Source organism: Plecotus auritus, assembly GCF_963455305.1.
Source record: "Plecotus auritus genome assembly, chromosome: 7".
Lineage (NCBI taxonomy): Eukaryota > Metazoa > Chordata > Mammalia > Chiroptera > Vespertilionidae > Plecotus > Plecotus auritus.
In genome coordinates, this window is record NC_137774.1 from 33941495 (window position 1) to 33962796 (window position 21302).

Sequence of the window (21302 nt, forward strand, 5' to 3'; positions counted from 1 at the left end):
CAGCCGGGCCCCGCCTCCGGCTCCCCGCAGCTCCGCCGTGGGCCGACCAGCCGCGCACACAGGGACAGCACGGGACCGGGAAGCGTTGGCGCGCGTGCGCCACGCCCCTCCCAGCCCGCCAGCCAGCAGCGGTCTCGTTACCCCGCCCTGTGCGCGCGCTCTGGCAGGGCCGACCGGCTGCAAGCCCGAAGTGAAGGCGTGGCTCGGGAAAGAGCGCTGGGGAATGGACCTCGTGGGGACTGATACAAACGCCCCACCCCGGACGCACCCTTCGGTGCCCGGAAATGCGGAGCCACGGACTTGCGTGAGGTCGGAGTCTGAACAGTTCCCTGGTTTGCAGTGGATCTGGCCGGCAGCAGAGTTCCATTAACAAAGCACTTTCCTTGGGATAGTTATATAGGGTCTGGACCGAGGATACTGCATGAGTCATAAAGTAGCTCTCCTACCTTATTCAAGAGCCTTGTCTGAAAATCATTGAGAAAACCAAGAGGTAATTAATTATAAGGCCTCAAAGGAATTAGTGTTTAATTCACTAAGAAATGACTTTTTAATTCATTCATTGTATGAATACTTTTCTAGTCAGTTAATACAGTGTCCCAGCCCTAGCCGGTGTGCCCAATGGTTGGAGCGTGGGCCCTCACTCGATTCTTGGTCAAGGGCACCTACCTGGGTTAGGGTTCCATCCTGCCCCAGTCTGGGGGCCAACGGGAGGCAACCAATGAATGTGTCTTTCTCTCGCATTGATATTTCTCCCATGTACTCTCTCTGAAAATCAATTGGGGGGGGGGTGTATGTAAAATATAGGATGTCCCCAAAAAAATGTATACACACTTTGAATGATTATAATGTCAGTGTTTATTAACATACAGTTCATTTTCAAAATTTAAAAGAACCTACAGAAATGAATAGTTTGTCAATGCCTTTTTGCAAACTGATGACTGTTCCGGTCCAGGTACTGATAACACAAAGCAATAGTATGTCAAACATCAAGAATCATTTCCTGCCAAAACCGGTTTGTCTCAGTGGATAGAGCGTCAGCCTGCGGACTGAAAGGTCCCAGGTTCGATTCTCGTCAAGGGCATGTACCTTGGTTGCGGGCACGTCCCCAGAAGGGGGTATGCAGGAGGCAGCTGATCGATGTTTCTCTCTCATTGATGTTTCTCTCTATCCCTCTCCCTTCCTCTCTGTAAAAAATCAATAAAATATATTTTAAAAAAAGAATCATTTCCTGCACTAACTGGTTTGGCTCAGTGGATAGAGCGTTGGCCTGCGGACTGAAGGGTCCCAGGTTCGATTCCAGTCAAGGGCACATGCCAGGGTTGTGGGCTCAACCCCCAGTAGGGGGCGTGCAGGAGACAGCCAATCCATGATTCTCTCTCATTGATGTTTCTATCTCTCCCCTTCTCCCTTCCTCTCTGAAATCAACAAAAAAATTTTTTTAAAAAAGAATCATTTCCTTAGGTATTTGTGCACCCTCAATTCATCAACTGTAGCCGGGTTTTGTAAACTTTATATTTTATGTATCTCCGTAGAAAAAAAGTCTAATGGCACTTTAGGATAAATTTTCTTTGTTCAAAGCTTAGTCTGGCTTCACCCATTATTTCAAATCAGTTAAACCTGAAAAGGAGTGAAAATTAAGTGAGTTATCAGCTATTAAAGAGTGTATATATTTTTTGGGGACACCCTATATGTATTGACCTACTGTGGGGGCAGCACAATTCTGAACTCTTCATTGGAGGTTTTTTTTAATTTAAAGAATTTTTAAATTTATTTTTAGAGAGGGAGAAAGAAACATTGATGTCTGATGTGTGACAGAAACATCCATCGACCTTCTGCACACCCCCTACTTGTGATTAAACGAGCATCACTGGCATGTGCCCTGACCCAGAATCCAAACAGCCAGGGCTGTAGTTTTCAATGTCTACTGTGCATAGTGCAATCTGGGCACATTGGGGGTGGGGTGAGGGTGGATACCACAGAAGTAGAGGATATTGTTCTTGCCCTTCAGCAAACAATTACATGAAATGGAGAATTCAGGTCAACTTTATTTTGTGTGTTTCCTTATCTATAAAATGAGGGAATTGGACAAAGGTCCCTTCCAACTCTATTACAGTGATGCTAATACAGTACAAGCAGAAGAAATTCTGAGTTCAAAATAAGTACTTCACAAACCTTTGCTCTCATATCTTAATCTCCATAAACGTCCTCCAATATTTTACTCGAGACTCTCTTCCATTCCTTCAGATAAAGCACCATTTCAACTTTCACCTGGATTGCCCAAAGTTGCTTTTACCCCTCCACCTTGTTTCCTTCCTAATCTAGTCCTCTCATCACTAATTTCACACCTCCCCCAGGGCTCCACCGCTGTTACTTTATAGTTCATACTTATCCCTCAAGCACTATAGTTCTGCCATTCTCCTTATAACCTGCAGCCTCCCATCAGGGTATGTTTTGTCTGTGAACCTTTAGGAAAGATCCAACAACTCAGTGAAAACTTTGTCCAAGCCAAGAGGGGTACTTTGCAACACAGCTCCCTACTCTCATTCATCTTGTCCATTCTGTTCCCTTCAGTCAGCTGATTTCTAACATTTCATTTCTTTTTTCTTCCCAGACTGTTAACATTCTACTCCCAATCATCTCAATAGTCTGAAATGTTGATTTTATCATTTGTCTACTTTCGGGAGAAATCTTAAGGGATCAATGCAACTGAATCTGAATAGGGGGGAGAGGGTGTAAATGAAGCTCAACTGGTTTATGGTCTCAACTTAACGACACAAGTCCTTACAAAGAAATCAGGTCTTATAAATCCATGTTTAGCACAGATCTATACAAGTTTCCCCAGCTATCTGAAAGTAGAGTGTACCTATGAAACCTTTCACAAGCTGAAATGGTGTAAACTATCCCCTGCTTTTCAAAAGTTCTCATTAGTACCTTTTTTTAAAAAATTGATTTCAAAGAGGAAGAGGGGGAGAAACATCAAAGATGAGAATCATTGATCAGCTGCCTCCTGCACGCCACCTACTGGGGACCAAATCACATCACAGGGCCATTATTACCTATTTTCACTAACCAAAAGAAACTGAAGAGAATTTTTGCTTTGACGAAAAGTCATCACATATTAACGTGTGCCTTTGTAAAAGGAAAGTAGTGTATAACAGGAACTTTTGGAAATCTTTTCTACCTTAACTTCCTAACAAAACAAGGAGAAAAAATCTGAAAGTTTCTAAAAATAAAAAGGCCTGCTAGTCATTAAAATTCCAGTAGATGGCAGAAACCCCTGTTTACCACTGCATGCTTGAAGGACATAGGAGCAAACTTTCTGGAATTCACCAGGAGAAAAGGAAAAGAGGTGAGCGGAGGACAAAAATTTTCTACCCACCTTTTCAGAGAAAGCTATCCCTACATTTGTCCCCAAAAGAGTAGTTATCTACCAAGAGCTAACATAATTGTAATGTAGTAAAAAGAACATGTGGCTCTAGCTCAGGGGTGGGCAAACTTTTTGACTCGAGGGCCACAGTGGGTTCTTAAACTGGACCGGAGGGCCGGAACAAAAGCATGGATGGAGTGTTTGTGTGAACTAATATAAATTCAAAGTAAAGGAGCGGAGGGGAGAGCAAGAGAACCGGATAGAACAGCCGGATCCGGCCCGCGGGCCGTAGTTTGCCCACGGCTGCCTAGCTGGTTTGGCTCAGTGGATAGAGCTGTCGGCCTGTAGACTGAAGGCTTCAGAGTTCGATTCCGGTCAAGGTCACATGCCTGAGTTGCGGGCTCAGTTTCCAGTAGGGGGCATGCAGAGGGCAGCCAATCAATGATTCTCTCTCATCATTTATGTTTCTATCTCTCTCTCCCTCTCCTTTCCTCTCTGAAATCAATAAAAATATATTTAAAATAAATAAAAATAAAAGCAATGGAATAACTTGCCTCACAAAATAGAGACCTATTAAAAAAAAAATCAGGCCGAAACCGGTTTGGCTCAGTGGATAGAGCGTCGGCCTGCGGACTGAAAGGTCCCAGGTTCGATTCCGGTCAAGGGCATGTACCTTGGTTGCGGGCACATCCCCAGTGGGAGGTGTGCAGGAGGCAGCTGATCGATGTTTCTCTCTCATCGATGTTTCTAGCTCTCTATCCCTCTCCCTTCCTCTCTGTAAAATATCAATAAAATATATTAAAAAAAAAATCAGATCATGAACTAGCACACCTAATAAATGACAACACAGTGGCTAACAATGAAATTCTTTTTTATCATTTTGGAAAGCAAGCAGGGGAAAAGTCACACACATTAATAATCCATGATGCCAAGTTTGTGAAGAGTAAAAATTTCCCAGCTAGGAGGGATGGCTCCCTCAGTTTCTGTTTTATCAGTAGGAATTAAAAGCACCTGCTGCTTTACCAACAAGTCTTGTACTAAAAAAGAACAGGTCCAAGTCTGAGAGAACAACCATTTCAACTGTAAAAGGCTGAAGCCTCCAAACACAGTCACTGTTTTCTGCCAACCATCTTCATCTCAGTGGTGACATGGCCAATGCCCAGGAAACCTGTGGCAGGGATCCCAGGGTGAAGCAGCAGCAGATGTCAATGAACACTGTATGGTGACAGTGGCTCACAGCCTCCAGACTCAGAGCTCCGCATGGTGGGTTTCTGCCTTCAACAACTCACTGGGTTTCATGAAGATGCCTTCCATGGCTTTCCAGTAGTTGTTCGGGCTTGGCTGAGCCATGCCATGCACCTCTTTTTGCCCACTGATGGGCCGACCATATTGTTCTCCAGTGACAGAGAGCAGAACCTCGGTGGAAGAATGCTTGAACCGCACCTCACCATCCCTCACCCAGTAGGGCCCATTACAGAGCACTGTCCAGTCATCCAGATAATCACCTTCACCTTCTTCACCAAAAGCACTCACTTCCTAGAAAACACAGATGGTAGCAACGTTAGCATGGCTGGTACATAGACTTGTAAAAGGGGAGGTAGGCAATGGGAAGAAAAATAAGGCTACCCAAAAGTGAAAAATGAGAGGCTTTCCAGGGTTGTTTAGAAGTAAACAAACTGTGGAAAAAATGTAATAAGATATAAAGGACACAAAAGCAGTTGCCATAAGATTATGATCCAAACACTAATTTTGCAAGTAACTCTTTATTTGCTTTATATTTTCTATTATAGTCTTAAAATACTTTATAGCTCTTGTTATTTGACTTGAAATATTCCTGCCTTATCCCCTTAACTAGATTTTAAATGACCTGGTGAGAAACAAGCTGGAGATAAGCAGACCCTGAATGTCAGCTCTATCCCTTCCTATGCAATTCCTCTTCTATAAAATGATAACAATATCACCTTACAGAATAATTATAAGATTTAAACAAAATAAGAAATATTAATTGAGCAAATTATAGCATATTCTATCTTCCTCTCCTCTTCTAATCCCATTCCCCTTAGGGCCAAATATTCAGAGTTTTTATCACAATAAAAAATTAAATTAATTCAGAAATATATAATTTAAATATACACTAATAGCTATATAATGTAAAGCGATAAAAAGCAGTCAGACTAAGACTAAAGCAAAGGGAACTGCACAAAATGAACAATTCTACTATGTATGTATACTAGAAGTGAATGAGTAGGTGAATGGATAACAGTGGAGCCAGATATCTCACTGTTAGAGTGTGACTTTACAAACAAACAAAGGGAGGAAACTAGAATGATCTATGCGGTAATGGATTAGAGTTGGAGACATGATTAAGAACTCATGTCTAGCCCTGGCCGGTTTGGCTCAGTGGAGAGAGCGTCAGCCTGCGGACTCCAGGGTCCCAGGTTCAATTCCGGTCAAGGGCATGTACCTTGGTTGCGGGCACATACCCAGTAGGGAGTGTGCAGGAGGCAGCTGATCGATGTTTCTCTCTCATCGATGTTTCTAACTCTCTATCCCTCTCCCTTCCTCTCTGTAAAAAAAAAAAAAAAAAAAAAAAAAATCAATAAAAATATATTTTAAAAAACAACAACTCATGTCTAACTTAATATACTAGTACATACATATAAACACCCATAAGTCCATACTGATATAAACAAAAGATTAAATAAATAAAAAGAGATAAATCTCCCATACAGAAGAATTCCAAATAAATCATGTAGCTACTCCTTCCTGAAGGAGGGGAAGCACAGGTGCTCTCCTTCCGGGGAGCAAGCCCATGCCTTTCCCTCCCCCTCATCCTTCCCCCAGGCATGTTACCTTTCCCTTTCTCTCTCCTAAGCTGCAAGGAACTTGCCTCTGAAACTTGTTTCCTCAGCCTATTTCTTCTACAGCTCACTTCTTCTACCTCTGTGACTTTCTAAATAAGCTTTCTCTTACAGTTTGAAAAAAAAAGGGGGGAGAGCATAAAAGCATAACTTCCCATTCTTAAGTATGGGCTGTGCAAGACTTCTTTCTAGAGTACAGTATGGACAGGAGGAAAATGAAAAGAGTAATTTTATAAGAGAAACCTGACAAACACTAATTCAGCCAGGTAATCAGTATCAACAGTCATAAATCATGTAGATAGTATATATCCTTGTTATGATGTGATGAAAATGGCACTTTACCTCTGTGATCTTTCTCCCAAAAACCTTTATAAATCCAGTCTAATCATAAGAAAAACATCAAACAAATTCCTATAAAGGAGCACCCTATAATATAGCTAACCAGCACTCCTCAAGGCTGTGGAAGTAATCAAAGTAGTCAAAAACAGGAAGAATCTGAGAACTGTCAAAGCCAAGAGGAGCTTAAGGAGACGTGACAACTAAACGTAATGTGGTGTCCTGGATGGGATCCTGGAACAGAGGAAGGACAGCAGTAAAAACTAAGGAGATTGGAATAACCTATGGACTTTGGCTGATAACAATGTAACAATATTATCAATTAACTGTAGCAAATCTATCATACTAAGTGTAAGATGTTAATAGAGAAAACTATGTACAGAGTACCGAGTGGGAGTAGGAAGCAGTCATTAAGGGGTCCCACATCCCCCAAAAGCTCACGGCTTGAAAAAATGGCATAATACCTAATTCATTTTCTTAATGTGGTCAGTCAGCATCATTACAATAATAATTTTTATTGCAAGTTTGGAAACCATTAGGTTTCTTTATTGTAGGATTTATCAAAATAACTTTACGATATGCTAACATATACCTATTCTGTCTTTCCTCCTCATTTGGTCTAGACGTAAAGTCTCCATTTTGACCAGGAAACAATTTCTTTCACATGTATGAGACAAAGCCAGTTCTCCAGGTTTGCACAAAAGAGAACATCTGCCCGGCTGGTGTGCTCGATGATTGAGCATCGGTCCATGAACCAGGATCCTGGTCATGGTTTGATTTCTGGTCAAGGCACATGCCCAGGTTGCGGGCTCTATCCCCAGTAGGTGACGTGCAGGAGGCAGCTGATCAATGATTCTCTATTATCATTGATGTTTCTATCCCTCTCTCCCTCTCCCTTCCTCTCTCTGAAATCAACCAAAAAAACATTTTTTTTTTTTAAAGAAAGAACATCTACACCTGGAAAAGAAAGGACTAAGAACGAAGATATCAAACAATTCAACTGAGTAAAGCACAAAACAGCAATGACCCATAGGATGCCACCTCACCTGGTTTCCAGAAAGAGGTGAGGTGAAGTGGTGACTATGGAGGTTTCGGCCAGTGTTGACATGTGTCAGCCGAATGGGCTGGCCACATTTGATGGGTGTTCCCCTCTCACAAACTGTGGAGGTCTTCCCCCGTATCCTCCAGTAACTATTGCTGTCATCCACAGAAGTTACACCTGTCACTGACTGCTGCCCACTACCTGCAATCAAAAAAGAAAAGAGTTAAGTTCAACTGGACCCCTCTCTTTCCTATGGCCAATAATGTGCCTCATGTCATAAAACAGGCTTGGAGGGATGGGGAGTAAACCCTACACTTGGTAATACTTTTTCTTCTACAACACTGATATATATATGGGAAATACTAAATGCATTTATACAGTATTATTTATGTATGATAAACTATATTTAAAAGTGTACCATATCTACCCTGGCCAGTTTGTTCAGTGGTTAGATCATTGGCTTGTGGACTGAATTTCACGGGTTCCATTCCTGGTCAAGGGCACATACCTTGGTTGAGAATTTGATCCCCATCCCAGGTGACGCGCATGTGAGAGGCAACCAATCGATGTGTCTTTCTCATATCAATCTTTCTCTCTCTCTCCCCTCACTCCTCCCTCCCTTCCACTCTGTCTGAAAAATCAATGGAAAAAATATCCTTGTGTATTAAAAAAAAAAAGTGTACCATATCAAAAAATGTCAATAATTTGCATCAAAGGGCACTGAATAAATGAACATATGTTTTTTTGTTTTTTTTAATATATTTTTTTATTGATTTCATAGATGAAGGGAGAGGGAGAGAGAGGTAGAAACATCAATGATGATAGAGAATCATTGATTGGTTGCCTCCTGCAAACCCTCCACTGGGGATCAAGCTAACAACCCGGGCACAGTCCCTTGACCGGAATCAAACCTGGGACCTTTCAATCCATAGGCCGACGCTCTACCCATTGAGCCAAACCGGCTAGGGCCATATGTGGTTTTTTTGAAGCACAAGAAGGGTTTACCTATATATACTAGCCTGGATAGCCCCTGGTATATGCCAGCTGTCTAATTGTATAATTTTAACGTTTGTAATATTATTTAATGTTTATTATGTATTATACTAAAAAAATTTTTTAAACACATTTCACAATTAAAATGAGACCAGTTTTACCCTGGCCAGTGGCTCAACTGGTTGAGCGTAATACTGTATACCAAAAGGTTTTGGGTTCAGTTCCCAGTCAGGGCACATACCTGGTTGTGGGTTTGATCCTTGGTTTGCGGTATATATGGAAAGCAACCTATTGATGTTTCTCTCTCACATTGATGTTCTCTCTCTCTCTCTCTCTCTCTCTCTCTCTCTCTCTCTCTCTCTCTCTTTCTTCCTCTCTAAATTCAATAAAAACATGTCCCTGGGTGAGTACTGAAAAAAAAAAAGAACCCTGACCAGGTTGCTAAGTGGTTAGAGCATCGGCCCGAGGAATGAAGGGTCTTGGGTTCAATTCCCCTCAAGGACACATACCTTGGTTACAGGTTCCCCAGCCCCGATAGGTGTGTGCGGGAGGCAACCAATCAATGTGTCTCTCTCATGTCGATGTTTCTCTCTCCCCGTTCCTCCCTTCCACTGTCTCTAGAAATAAATGGAGAAAAAACTATCTTTGGGGAGGACTATATATATGTATATATATACATAAAATAAAAGTATTGTCGAGTCATCTAAATTTGGTTAGTACTGCCTAAAGTGGTATAATTCTGCAGGTTAAAAGGCACTGGGTTAAATAAATAGCTACAGGCTTAAAAGAGGAAATATACAAGTAATTGCTAGCTAGTTAATGTGTATTGAGCATTACTAGATGTTAGATACTAACTCAAGCCTCTTTTTTTGTTGTTAATCCTCAGCCAAAGATATTTTCCATTGATTTTTATTTTTTTTTTAAATATATTTTATTGATATTTTACAGAGAGGAAGGGAGAGGGATAGAGAGCTAGAAACATCGATGAGAGGGAAACATCGATCAGCTGCCTCCTACACACCTCCCACTGGAGATGTGCCCGCAACCAAGGTACATGCCCTTGACCGGAATCGAACCCGGGACCCTTCAGTCCACAGGCCGACGCTCTTTCCACTGAGCCAAACCGGTTTCGGCTCCATTGATTTTTAGAGAGTGTGGAAAGGAGGTGGAGACAGAGAGAGAGAAACGTTGATATTAGAGAGACACATTGATTGGTTGCCTCCCACATGTGCCCTGACCAGGGCCAGGGATCAAGCCTGCAACCGAGGTACGTGCCCTTGACCAGAATAGAACCCATGACCCTTCAGTCCGAGGGCTGACACTATCCACTGAGCCAAACTTGCTAGGGTCTAACCCAGCCGTGGGCAAACTACGGCCCGCGGGCCGGATCCGGCTGTTCTATCCGGTTCTCTTGCTCTCCCCTCCGCTCCTTTACTTTGAATTTATATTAGTTCACACAAACACTCCATCCATGCTTTTGTTCCGGCCCTCCGGTCCAGTTTAAGAACCCATTGTGGCCCTCGAGTCAAAAAGTTTGCCCACCCCTGGTAACCCAAGCCTTTTGATTGAATATTATTATTTGATACTAGAGACCTGGTGCACGAATTCATGCACCAGTGGGGTCCCTCGGCCTGGCCTGTGGAATCGGGCCGAAACCGGCTCTCTGATCCCCTGAGGGGGTCCCAGACTGTGAGGGCGCAGGCCAGGCCAAGGGACCCCCACTGGTGCATTATCGGGGCCAGGGAGGGATGCGGGAGGTTGGCCAGCTGGGGAGGGACCGCAGGAGGGCTCCAGGTGTGTCCGGCCTGTCTAGCTCAGTCCCATTTGGCCAGACCCCAGCAGCAAGCTAACCTATCAGTCAGTGTCTGTCCCCTGATGGTCAGTGCATGTCATAGCTACTGGTCGACTGGCTGACTGACTGCCCCCTGGTGGTCAGTGCATGTCACAGCGAGCGGTTGAGCAGCCTTATCATATCATTAGCATATTACACTTTGATTGGTTGAATGGCCGACTGGACACTTAGCATATTAGGCTTTTATTATACAGGATATGCATCTATTCTCTGAGGTAGGCATTTATTATTATTATCACCCCTATTTTACACTGGAGTCTTAGAAAGGCTGAATAATATGCCCAAACTCATACAACTCCAAGAGACAGTGTTGGGGTTTGAATCTAGATGCCCTAACTTTAGAACTCACATTCTTTTAAATGTATTTTTTTATTGATTTCAGAGAGGAAGGGAGTGGGAGAGAGAGACAGAAACATCAATGATAAGACAGAATCATCAATCAGCTGCCTCCTGCACACCCCCCATTGGGGGTCAAGCCTGCAACCTGGGCATGTGCCCTTGACTGGAACCGAACCTGGGACCTTTCAGTCCGCAGGCTGATGCTCTATTCACTGAGCCAAACCAGGTAGGGCTAGAACTCACATTCTTAACCACTCTACCACATGGCCTCCGACAAAGCTTTATTTTCTGTCAAATTCCCCCAAATAGGCCACTTGCATATAAACAACAGGGATATTCTCTTCCCTTGGCCTCATTCACTACACAATTCTTTAAAAGCACTACATATTTTCCAGATACTCTTGCCTATTCCTCCTACTTTTGCCTTCAGTCCCTTGGCCCTGCCTGACCACAGCCTTTTAATGACACTTCCCTTTTACCACTTAACGCATTATGCTTTGTCCCACAGATATCTGGGTAAATGTTTGTAGCTACTGAACTACCAGCTTCTTTCTAATGCTTCTTCTACTCAGCTCATGGCTTTTTAATATCTTTTTTTAACAAGCAAACAAAGAATCCCTTCCTCCTTATTTCTGATTATTGCTTTACAATTCTCTTGGTCTTCACTGCCATGTTTCACTAAATCATGATCTCTACTTCCTCTCCCATCCTTAAACCTTGGGATTACCCAGAGTTCTAACCCTGGCCCTATCCATTCTTACATACTTGTTGGGGGTCAGGACAAAACATTTATAATTGCTTCAACAACTTTTTCAAGTGATTCAAATTGACTTCAAATTGAGAACCACAGTTCATCCTGGGCAATCTCATTTACTCTACCCACATTTTTAACCACCACCTCTACAATGATGTTGAAGAGATGCTCCTCAACTTATGACAGGGTTAGTCCTGATAAACCCAACACAAGTTGAAAATACCATAAGTCAAAATGCATTTAATATCTAACATACCAAACATCAGAGTTTAGCCTCAATGGTTTCTACTGAATTCAAATTGCTTTCACACCATGGTAAAGTAAAAATGTTTTAAGGCGGGAACCATCTGTACTTAACTGTGTATCTCAGACTCAGCACAGATCTCTATTCTGAGCTCTACACTGAACCTGGTTCTCAAATCTGGCTACCCTTCAGGAGCATCCAGAGAGCTTTTTAAATTTGGATTCCCGTTGGCAGGACTCTGATTTAGTAGATCCAAAGTAGCAATCTACATCAAATTTAAAAGTAATAAAATGGCCCTGGTCGGTGTTGCTAAATGGTTAGAGCGTTGGCCCATAGACCGAAGGGTCTCAGGTTCAATTTCCGGTCAAGGGTATGTACCTGAGTTGTGGGTTAGATCCCTGGCCCCAGTCAGGTAGCAACAAGTCTCAATATGTCTCTTTCACATCAATGTTTCTCTCTCTCTCCTCCCCCCTTCCCTTCCACTCTCCCTTAAAAAAAAAAAAAGGAAAAATATCCTCGAGTGAGGATTAACAACAACAAAGTAATAAAGCAGACACATAGCAGGTGTTCACTGAATTGTTGCTAGGATTAAGACATCCCAACAATGACAACTCAGTTCCTTTCCAAGTCTAACTGGTCAAGCAGGTTTTCAGAATCATGAAAGCACTCCATCCTCTCTTAGCTATTAGCATCATCCGTCAGTCATCCAAGATAGAAACCTAACAGTCATCTTAAATGGCTCTCTTCTCACTAGTTCATTAATTTTTTCTCTTTTTGTCTGTTTTTGTTTTCTTATAACTTGCTGACTGAGCACCATTATCTCCTGTATCGAGAACAATAACAGGCACACATCTATGCCAAATGAAACCACAAATAATTGCTGAAATATAAATGAACACAAACTAAGCATTTTAATTTCATATGATAAAAAACTCTCAAAACAGTTTCCTCTCCCAATTCCAGTGAATGCTTTAGTTTAAATTCTTTATAAGGGTAAAGTTTGAATAAAAAGAGAACAAAGGGAAAGAGTTGGAAGAGCAAGTATTACTATGCAAAAGAGCTAGAACAGAGGGTCATGGTCAAAGAGTGAGCTCTTGGAGTTCAAAACTTCAGAGATACAGAACTTAGTGTAATTTTTCTACATGTATGTCTCTCCCACAATTGACTAGTGCCGGCCTGGAGTAGTTGAAAGCAGGCTTTGAATCTAGACAGATTTCAATCAAACTCTGTCTCTGTCTTTCAATAGCTGCAAGGCTTTGAGCATGCCATTTATTTCTGAGTCTGTTTCCTCATCTGTAAAATGAGGATAACAATAATCCCTACCTTGTAGGAATGTTATAAATCTAAAAGAGTATGTATGTAATGTATGTACCTGGCACATAGCTCACCAGAATGAAACTGGTATTACCATTAAGATGCCTTAGAACAATGAGGTATCACTTCACACCTATCAGAATGGCTACCATCAATAAATCAACAAACAAGTGCTGGTGAGGATGTAGAGAAAAGGGATCGCTAATGCACTGTTGGTGGGAATGCAAATTGGTGCAGCCTCTATAGAAAACAGTATGGAGTTTCCTCAAAAAAATTAAAAATGGAACTGCCTTTGATCCAACAATCCCACTTCTGGGTACATATCCTAAGAATCCCAAAACACCAATCAGAAAGAATCTATGCACCACCTATGTTCATAGCAGCATTAATTCATAGCAGCATTAGCACCACCTATGTTCATAGCAGCATAGCCAAGATCTGCAAACAGCACAAGTGCCTGTTAGTAGATGAGTGGATAAAAAAGCTGTGCTGCCTAGTTGGGGTGGCTCAGTGGTTGAGTGTGGACCCATGAAGTTCCATTCCCGGTCAGGGCACATGCCCGAGTTGTGGGCTCAATCCCCCAGTAGGGGGCATGCAGGTGGCAGCTGATCAATATAGATAGATAGATAGATAGATAGATAGATAGATAGATAGATAGATGATAGCTGTAGCCAGTTTGACTGAGTGGATAGAGCTTCAGCCTGGGACTGAAGGGTCCCAGGTTTAATTCCGGTCAAGGGCTTGTACCTTGGTTGAGGGCACATCCCAGTAGGGGTTGTGCAGGAGGCAGCTGATCGATGTTTCTAACTCTCTATCCCTCTCCCTTCCTCTCTGTAAGAAAATCATTAAATTATATATTTTTAAAATTATTCAAAGAGCATATGCCCAGGTTGGGGGCTCAATCCCCAGTAGGGGGCGTGCAGAAGGCAACCAATCAATGATTCCCTCTCATCATTGATGTTTTTTTCTCTCTCTCTCTCTCTCTCTCCCCCTTCCTCTCTGAAATCAATAAAAATATATTTTAAAAATATATGTGTATATATATACACACATGCTTTTCTTCTTAAGATGTGGTACATTTACACAATGGAATATTATACAGCCATTAAAAAGAAGGAATTCTTACCCTTTACGACAGCATGGGTGGACCTGGAGATTACTATGCTAAGCAAAATAAGCCAGTCAGAGAAAGATAAATACCAGATGACCTCACTAATGTGGAACCTAACTGACCAACAAAATAGAACCAGAGGCGTTGGATACAAGGAACAGACTGACAAATGTCAGAAGGGAGGGGGATTGAGGGACTGGATAAAGAAAGGTAAAGGAATTAGCTAAAGGACATATATGCATAGCCCATGCACAGTGTGGGGATGGGGCTGGGTGGAGGTGGGCAAAGGAGGGAAAAATGGGGGACATCTACAAGTGTCAACAATAAAAGTTGTTTTTTTTTAACTTTTTTTAAAAATATATTTTATTGATATTTCACAGAGAGGAAGGGAGAGGGATAGAGAGTTAGAAACATCGATGGGAGAGAAACATCGATCAGCTGCCTCCTGCACACCCCACACTGGGGATGTGCCCGCAACCAAGGTACATGCCCTTGACCGGAATCGAACCCGGGACCTTTCAGTCCGCAGGCCGATGCTCTATCCACTGAGCCAAACCGGTTTCGGCAACAATAAAAGTTTTAAGTAAAAAAAAAAAAAAGAAAGAAAAGATGCCCTTAGGACAACTCAATTCTCCCTGCCTCTAGGCCTCAAGAACCTCCCAGGTCTCCCCTAACCTTCCCAGACCACACGCCTAAGACTTTCTCCAGGCCCCGCCCCCTCCGGAGCCTACCAAGCCTTCCTAGCCCACCCAAACCCGGGGGACAGTACCTGACCCATAGCGCACGTCGTGTGAGTGTAGTCGCACGTTGTGGCGCGTATTGAGTAGCTTTACCACAGAACCGCAGGTAACGACAGCCAGATTGGACGCTCCTACGGCGCTCCACAATCCTCCGAACAACAGCAGCGAAACCACAGCCATCCTAGCTGTGCCACAGAGTCCCTAACCCCAAGAAGTAATTTGGCCCCTCCCCGGAACCGGAAGTTACAAGCGGAACCATAGAGAGGAGGAAATAAAGAAGTCCTAGTTTGGCCTTTATGGTTCCTTTGGCCAGAGCGGCCCGAGGAACCGGCTAGGCCGGCTTGCTTCCAATCGGCTATTTCAGTTCTGAAAGCTGCCTTCCTGAACCGGGACAAACCCCGAGGAGCCGGGTGGGAGAAAAAAGCAAGAAATGGCCCGCCCACTCCCAGTGACAGGGAGCAGGAAGTGACGTAGCACGTTGACGCAGCAGCGGCGGCGGTGGCGGCGGCGGCGGCCGAGGGTCCGGGCGGTGGGTCCCTACTATCTTTTCCCAGTCTCAGTTTGACGACTCCATTTTCCTCGGTGGGGGGCTTGGCGCGACGGAGAAGCGGCGGACTTCAGGTAGGTGAAGTTCGGACTGGAAAGCGTGCTCCTCGAATGGGGCAGGCGGGGAACCAGGCTCTTAGGGCCTGGTCCCGTAAGGAAAGAGGTATTGGGGAGTCGTATGCAGGAAGAACGGGGCCCCCGGCCTTCCCAGCTCTATGAGGGAGGAGGAGGAGGAAAGCGGGGTAGTTGCTCAGAGTCTCAAGGCTTTTCCAACCCTGTGCCACCCAGAACCCGTGAATTGGGCTGCTTGTGGGATCAACAGGCTTCCTCGGATCCCGTCCTTCTGTCGAAGCTTCTGAAAACTGGGCCACGCGAAAGGATTGGAAATGGAGTGGATCTGGGGCTTCTGAGTCAGGATCAGTTGGTTGAATTGTTTGTTCTGAGGATGTGATAACTGTGGACCTTTCAGCAGCTCGACCATTAGGCCTAGAGAGTTATGCCAAATTCCATCTCTTTCTGTAGTGAATAGTAGAGTTAGAATTTGTTGTAAATGGCTACCTACATCCACAAACGCCTACCACAAACATCAGAATGGGCTATTAAGTTAAAACTTTATTTCCTTGCCCTAGCTGGTTTGGCTCATTGGATAGAGCATTGGCATTCCGGTCAAGGGCACATGCTCGGGTTGTGGTCGACCCCCAGAGTGGGGCATGCAGGAGTCAGCCGATCGATGATTCTCTCTCATCATTGATGTTTCTCTCTCTCTCTCTCTCTGTAATCAATAAAAATACATTTTTTTTAATTAAAAAAAAAAACACTTTATTTTCTTGCAGTTTCTGCCTTTCTCTCCAGGCACTTCCTTGAATTAGCTGAAGTAGTTCATTTCCTTTGGTTGTTGCAAGAACTGATACTTAATTTTCTTTAAGGGGAGGTCTAAGGTCTCTGAAAATATGTCCATGGAAATTCACTGTAATATCAGAAATAATAAGGGAGTAGTAAGTTGCACCACTGATATTAATAGACATGGAGAGTATAAACAAATTTGGATTTGTTTAATTTCTTGGGGCGGGGATTAGTTCCACTGTTTATCTGAAAGTTACCAGTTTTTAAGTCTTCATTAGATTGATTACAGAAGTAGGATTACTTCCCCATCAGCTTTGAATTTCGAACCCTTTTCCATAACTTGTGTCTCTTCAGCCAATACAAGCCCATTCTTATTCAGTTGGTTCACCTGGCTGCTAGATTCTAATAGCACAGAATTATTCCTCCCTAAGTGTAAACCTCATCAAGAGATTAATCACATCAGAAACTGGTGCAGACTAGTGAGGCTCAGTAACTTTTTATAGTTCTCCCTCAGCAGACATTGATAAGTAAAGAAGCCTACCCAATGTTGTGGAAGCATATGGTCTTTGGAGGCAAATAAATTTGCTCTTGCTCCCATGTTCTTGGTCTCAATAATGGCACCATAGTCAGAATCCTGGGTGTATGGTCCTTAGTTTTTTCCTCTCTGTTATTCCTAATAAAATCAATTACCAAATCCTACCTCTCTATAAAAACCTGTTCTCGTCAACATACAAATTATGTTCTTTCTGGTATTCCTCTTATCCACCTCCAACTACTATTCTACTTTTTTTATTTCCCTTCATAGCCAAATTTCTCCCTTTGTCAACTTTCTCGGCTTTTATTCAGTTTTCACCCTATTCGAATCTGATTTCCCTTGTGACCACTCCATTGAAATTGCTTTTATCAAGGTCACAGTAAATATCCCAAACCTAACATGACAAAAGAAAATTTTGGTTTTCCTGTCATTCCAAACCTGGTCTTCCCTATATTCCCTATATCACTAAAGTAGTATTGTCATCCACATGGTTACCAAAGCCAGAACTCTTTTTTTTTTTTTTTTAATATATTTTATTGAATTTTTACATAGAGGAAGGTAGAGTGATAGAGAGTTAGAAACATCAATGAGAGAGAAACATCGATCAGCTGCCTCCTGCACACCACCTACAGGGGATGTGCCCGCAACCAAGGTACATGCCCTTGACCGGAAACGAACCTGGGACCTTTCAGTCCACAGGCCAACGCTCTATCCACTGAGCCAAACCTATTAGGGCCAAAGCCAGAACTCTTGAGAATCATCTTGGATCCTTCTCCCTTACTACCCCATCCCCAAGTCTTTTAGTAAATCCTGTCACTTCTATCTCCAAAATATGTTTCATGTTTGTCTTCTATTCTTTATCTTCACTGCTAACACCCTGTTCCCAGCCACCATCATCTTTTGCCTGGACTACCACAAGAGTATCCTCAGTTTTCCTTGTTTCCACTCAGATCCCCTTATGGTCTGTTTTCCATATTGCAGGGTCAAGTCAGATCATATCATTTCCCTGTTTAAAATGTTCTAGTGACTTTCCATGCCTTCATAGCCCCACTTGAGGAAGCCCCTCCCTCTCACATTTCGTGGCCTTTGCCATTCTCTGGTCACACTGGCCTTAGGACATCGCTTACCATATGCCAAGTTCTTCCCTCTCTTTTCTACCAGGAGCCTCTTCCCCTGACTTTGCATATCACATCCTACCCATTCTTGAATCTACCTGGACAAGGACCCAGGAAATCACCTTTGCATCCTGCCCAGAGGAAAACCACGCATTTCAGTTTGATTTCCACATTTCAATAGGGTTATAATTGCTCTTTGGACACAAATACTGGCCCATAGAATCGGAAACTAGTATTCCTACTGTATAAAGTTTTTAGTCAGAGTAAGTGGATGCTGCATGGACATGCTCCCAGGAGAAAACTGGAATTACAACTAATAACAGAAAAACTTCCTGAATAATCAATGGAAAACTCTCAGGAGAGAATCCTGATACCGGAGGACCAAAAGTGGAGACCACATAGAGACTGGTAGGAGGGGCAGAGGCGCGAAAGCGCTGGCCCAGCACCCACTGATAGCCAGTGAAGTCCTGGAGAGATATCTCAGCTGTGGGGGGTTGCCACTGAGAACTCTGGGATCTAATCTCCAAGCAAGGCCCCCCAGCAGAGAGCACCAAAACTAAGGAGGGTACCCACATAAAAGCTGTGAAAAGCAGCAGGGTGCTGTCTGCCAGAAGTAACAGCTAAAAATTCAGGCACCCTCTTAAAGGGCCAATGCACAAAATTCCTTGTGGAGCCACCCATCTTGTGCTCTGGCAGAGGGAAGGTGAAGTGGACTGGAGCTATGAGAGCAGAAGCCAGGACTGAGTACTTGGGGAATAGAGCTCAGAAGGCAGACACCCCAAGTTTCCTGAGCTGAATCTCATGCAGCAGAGGATGTCTTTCCCACATAGACATTTGTCTTGCCTGGGGGAAGACAGTTGACCCACCTTACTGGAAAACACCTTGCCCTGAGGCCACTTATGAGATTAAAAATAACATTAGCCTCCAGGGAGAAGCAACTGTCCTACCCTGTTGGAAAAAAAACAACTCTCACCACACTTGAGGACGATTGCCTGGGGAGGCAATTCCAGTTGGAATCCTATCAGTCTGTAGGCAGAGGCAGTCTATGGAGGCTTTGAGTCTTTGCCTGATCTAATTAGTCAGGGATGGCCTTTGACACTGTACTGCACTAGAGATTGAGAGGTGTAGAGCATCTACCTAATACATAGGCACAAACCCAAACAGACAGCTAAAATGAGGAGACAAAGAAACATCCTAGGGCCGGGCAGACCCAACAACCTGGGACGCGGAGGTCAGTGCGCCGAGCCCGGGGTGGGGATCTGGCCTGCACGTGCGCTCAGGGCAAGACAGGCGGCTCCCGGAGGGGCTGTGGGGTCCCCACCGGGGGACCCCCCCTGCGCTGGCCTCTGCCCTGGAGACCCCGGACCCCGGCAGATCCTTGGCGTCACCATGAGGGCATGGTGCCCCCCCCCCCTCGGGGTCATGGCTGGCACCCCGCCTTATCCCCGCTTTCCCATCCCTGCATGCAGACGAGAGGAGGCTCTGAGCCGAGCTCCTGGCCTCGGTGCTGCGCCGGGAAGACCTCAGGATGCGGGCACCGAGGGGTTCCGATCCCCGGGTGGGTGTGGCCCAGGCAAGTCCATCTTCTCCGTCAGCCGGGGCGTCCAGCCCCGCCGCCGCCCACCGGGCAGTCCTCTTTGCTCCTCCCCGGGAGCAGCCTGAGGCCGCTATGCCGCTGCGGGGGCCTCGGGAGCCCGAGCCTTCTTACCTTGGCGAGGCCCACCCCTCGGCACCCAAAACATCTGTGTTCTGCAGCAAAATCCCACAAGGGTATTTGCCATTTGCTTGTGAAATTATTTGGCTGTAACTTATTACTTAGCAGCGTGGTCGGTTTTTGAAAAATGTATTGTGTACACAGGGATTCTTGCAAAGTGAGAAAAACCTACCCTGTAAATAGCTTGCAGATGTGATGAAATGATTTTGAAAATTACATTCAACAATTAATGACGTCGAGGTAATGGTACTCTTTATAGAAACTTAAGGAAGCATTAAAAAAGAAAAAAAGAAACATCCTACCCGTTCTTGCTATCTCAACCTAAAACTCACCCTCTCAGACTTCCTAGTACTTATAACAAGGTCTATGTAATATGTCCGTGGTTTTTCTCCTGCACCAGAATACAGGTATCTGAGGGGCAGAAACTTTGTCTTGTACATGTCTGACATATAGTAGGCACTCATTAAATATTTGTTGAATTAGCAAGTAAATTAAATCAATTCTCTGTTTAAAACCCTGAAGGGGCTTCCCAGCACCTTTTGGGTAGAGTCCAAAATCTTAACTTATCCTACCAAGATCCTTATGACTTGACCTCCAACTCATGAACATTTTTTTCTCTTCCCAGTCAAAGTAGCCATCACTGTTCCTGCCACAGCACATCCTGGGCCTGGTGCTGGGAGTGCTCTTCTCCAACACCATCACTCTTCTAACCACCTCCAAAGGAGCTAGCTCCTCCACTCTTACAGTCTATTTAAAGTCACTTCCTCAAAACCAGGTTAAAGTCTTCTATTACAGGCTCCCATAATTCTTTAAACACTTCTGCTTCTAAATTTTTTTAAAAAAATGTATTGATTTGAGAGAGAGAAGAGGGAGGGAGGGAGAGAGAGAGAGATTGATTTGTTGTTTCACTCATCTATGCACTCACTGGTTGACTCTTGTATGTGCCCTGACAGGGGATCAAACCAGCATCCTTGGTGTATCGGAACGACACTCTAACCAACTGAGCTACCTGGCCAGGGCAAAAGACCTCTACTTCTAGATTAGAAGTCACCAAACTAAATCTCTTGGGGCAACTTATATTATTCCTATTCATTACAAGTTTTCTATGTCTGCTTTTGTGCTAGAGCAGTAGGTTTGGCCTTCTGTAATTTGCCAGTCCCTGTGCTAGAGCAGGAACTACAGTACTATGTATGTTTCCCAGCTGTGGTACAAGGCTCAGTAGCTGTTACTCCCTCCTTGTGTTGCAGGGATTCTGAATCTGGTTACATATTTCCGTTGTTTCTGCTCCTCTTTTGCCCTTCCTTGTTCTCCAAGGAAACTTGGAAAAAAAGGGGATAACTAATATTTTTTAATCACTTACTATGTTAACCATTATTAACAATAGTGCTTTTTGTACCCTGGCATTGAAAAGATTCTGAATTTCTTTTTTGTTTTGTTAATCCACACCTGAGGATACTTTTCCATTGATTTTTAGTGAGAGTGGAAGGGAGGGCGAGAGAGAGAGAAGCATCGATGTGAGAGAGACATATCGATTGGTTGCCTCCTTCACACACTCCAACCAGGACTGGGGTCAAGCCCGAAACCGAGGCACATGCC

General features: G+C 43.9%; 2 protein-coding genes across 3 annotated transcripts in view; one reads left to right on the forward strand and one right to left on the reverse strand.

Annotated features, from left to right (window-relative positions):
• Positions 1–838: 838 nt before the first annotated feature.
• Positions 839–15417, reverse strand: SDF2 (stromal cell derived factor 2). Of its 2 annotated transcripts, XR_013961219.1 has the most exons (4): positions 14983–15417; positions 7611–7807; positions 4120–4903; positions 839–3004 (listed from the first exon to the last, which is right to left on the reverse strand). XR_013961219.1 is itself a non-coding variant. In XM_080680356.1 (3 exons), the coding sequence occupies exons 1-3, from the start codon at positions 15131–15133 to the stop codon at positions 4616–4618; spliced, it is 636 nt and encodes a 211-aa protein (XP_080536482.1). In that variant the 5' UTR covers positions 15134–15417; the 3' UTR covers positions 839–4615. The 2 variants fall into 2 exon arrangements, 1 of the variants encoding a protein (XP_080536482.1); XM_080680356.1 differs by having other exon boundaries at positions 839–4903.
• SUPT6H (SPT6 homolog, histone chaperone and transcription elongation factor) overlaps positions 15192–21302 on the forward strand; it is a 40429-nt gene continuing 34318 nt past the window's right edge. The window contains exon 1 of the mRNA XM_080680355.1: positions 15192–15574. The gene's annotated coding sequence lies outside the window, so the exon portion shown is untranslated. The remainder of the gene's footprint in view (positions 15575–21302) is intronic.

What these genes read in the sequence shown, in the direction of transcription:
- SDF2 (XM_080680356.1), bottom strand. Translation starts at nt 15,133, where the DNA reads ATGGCTGTGGTTTCGCTGCTGTTGTTCGGAGGATTGTGGAGCGCCGTA. An exon ending in CGACGTGCGCTATGGGTCAG is followed by an intron (nt 7,808 to 14,982) that starts GTACTGTCCCCC and finishes TTTTGATTGCAG; the next exon opens with GTAGTGGGCAGCAGTCAGTG. An exon ending in CACCTCTTTCTGGAAACCAG is followed by an intron (nt 4,904 to 7,610) that starts GTGAGGTGGCAT and finishes TGTGTTTTCTAG; the next exon opens with GAAGTGAGTGCTTTTGGTGA.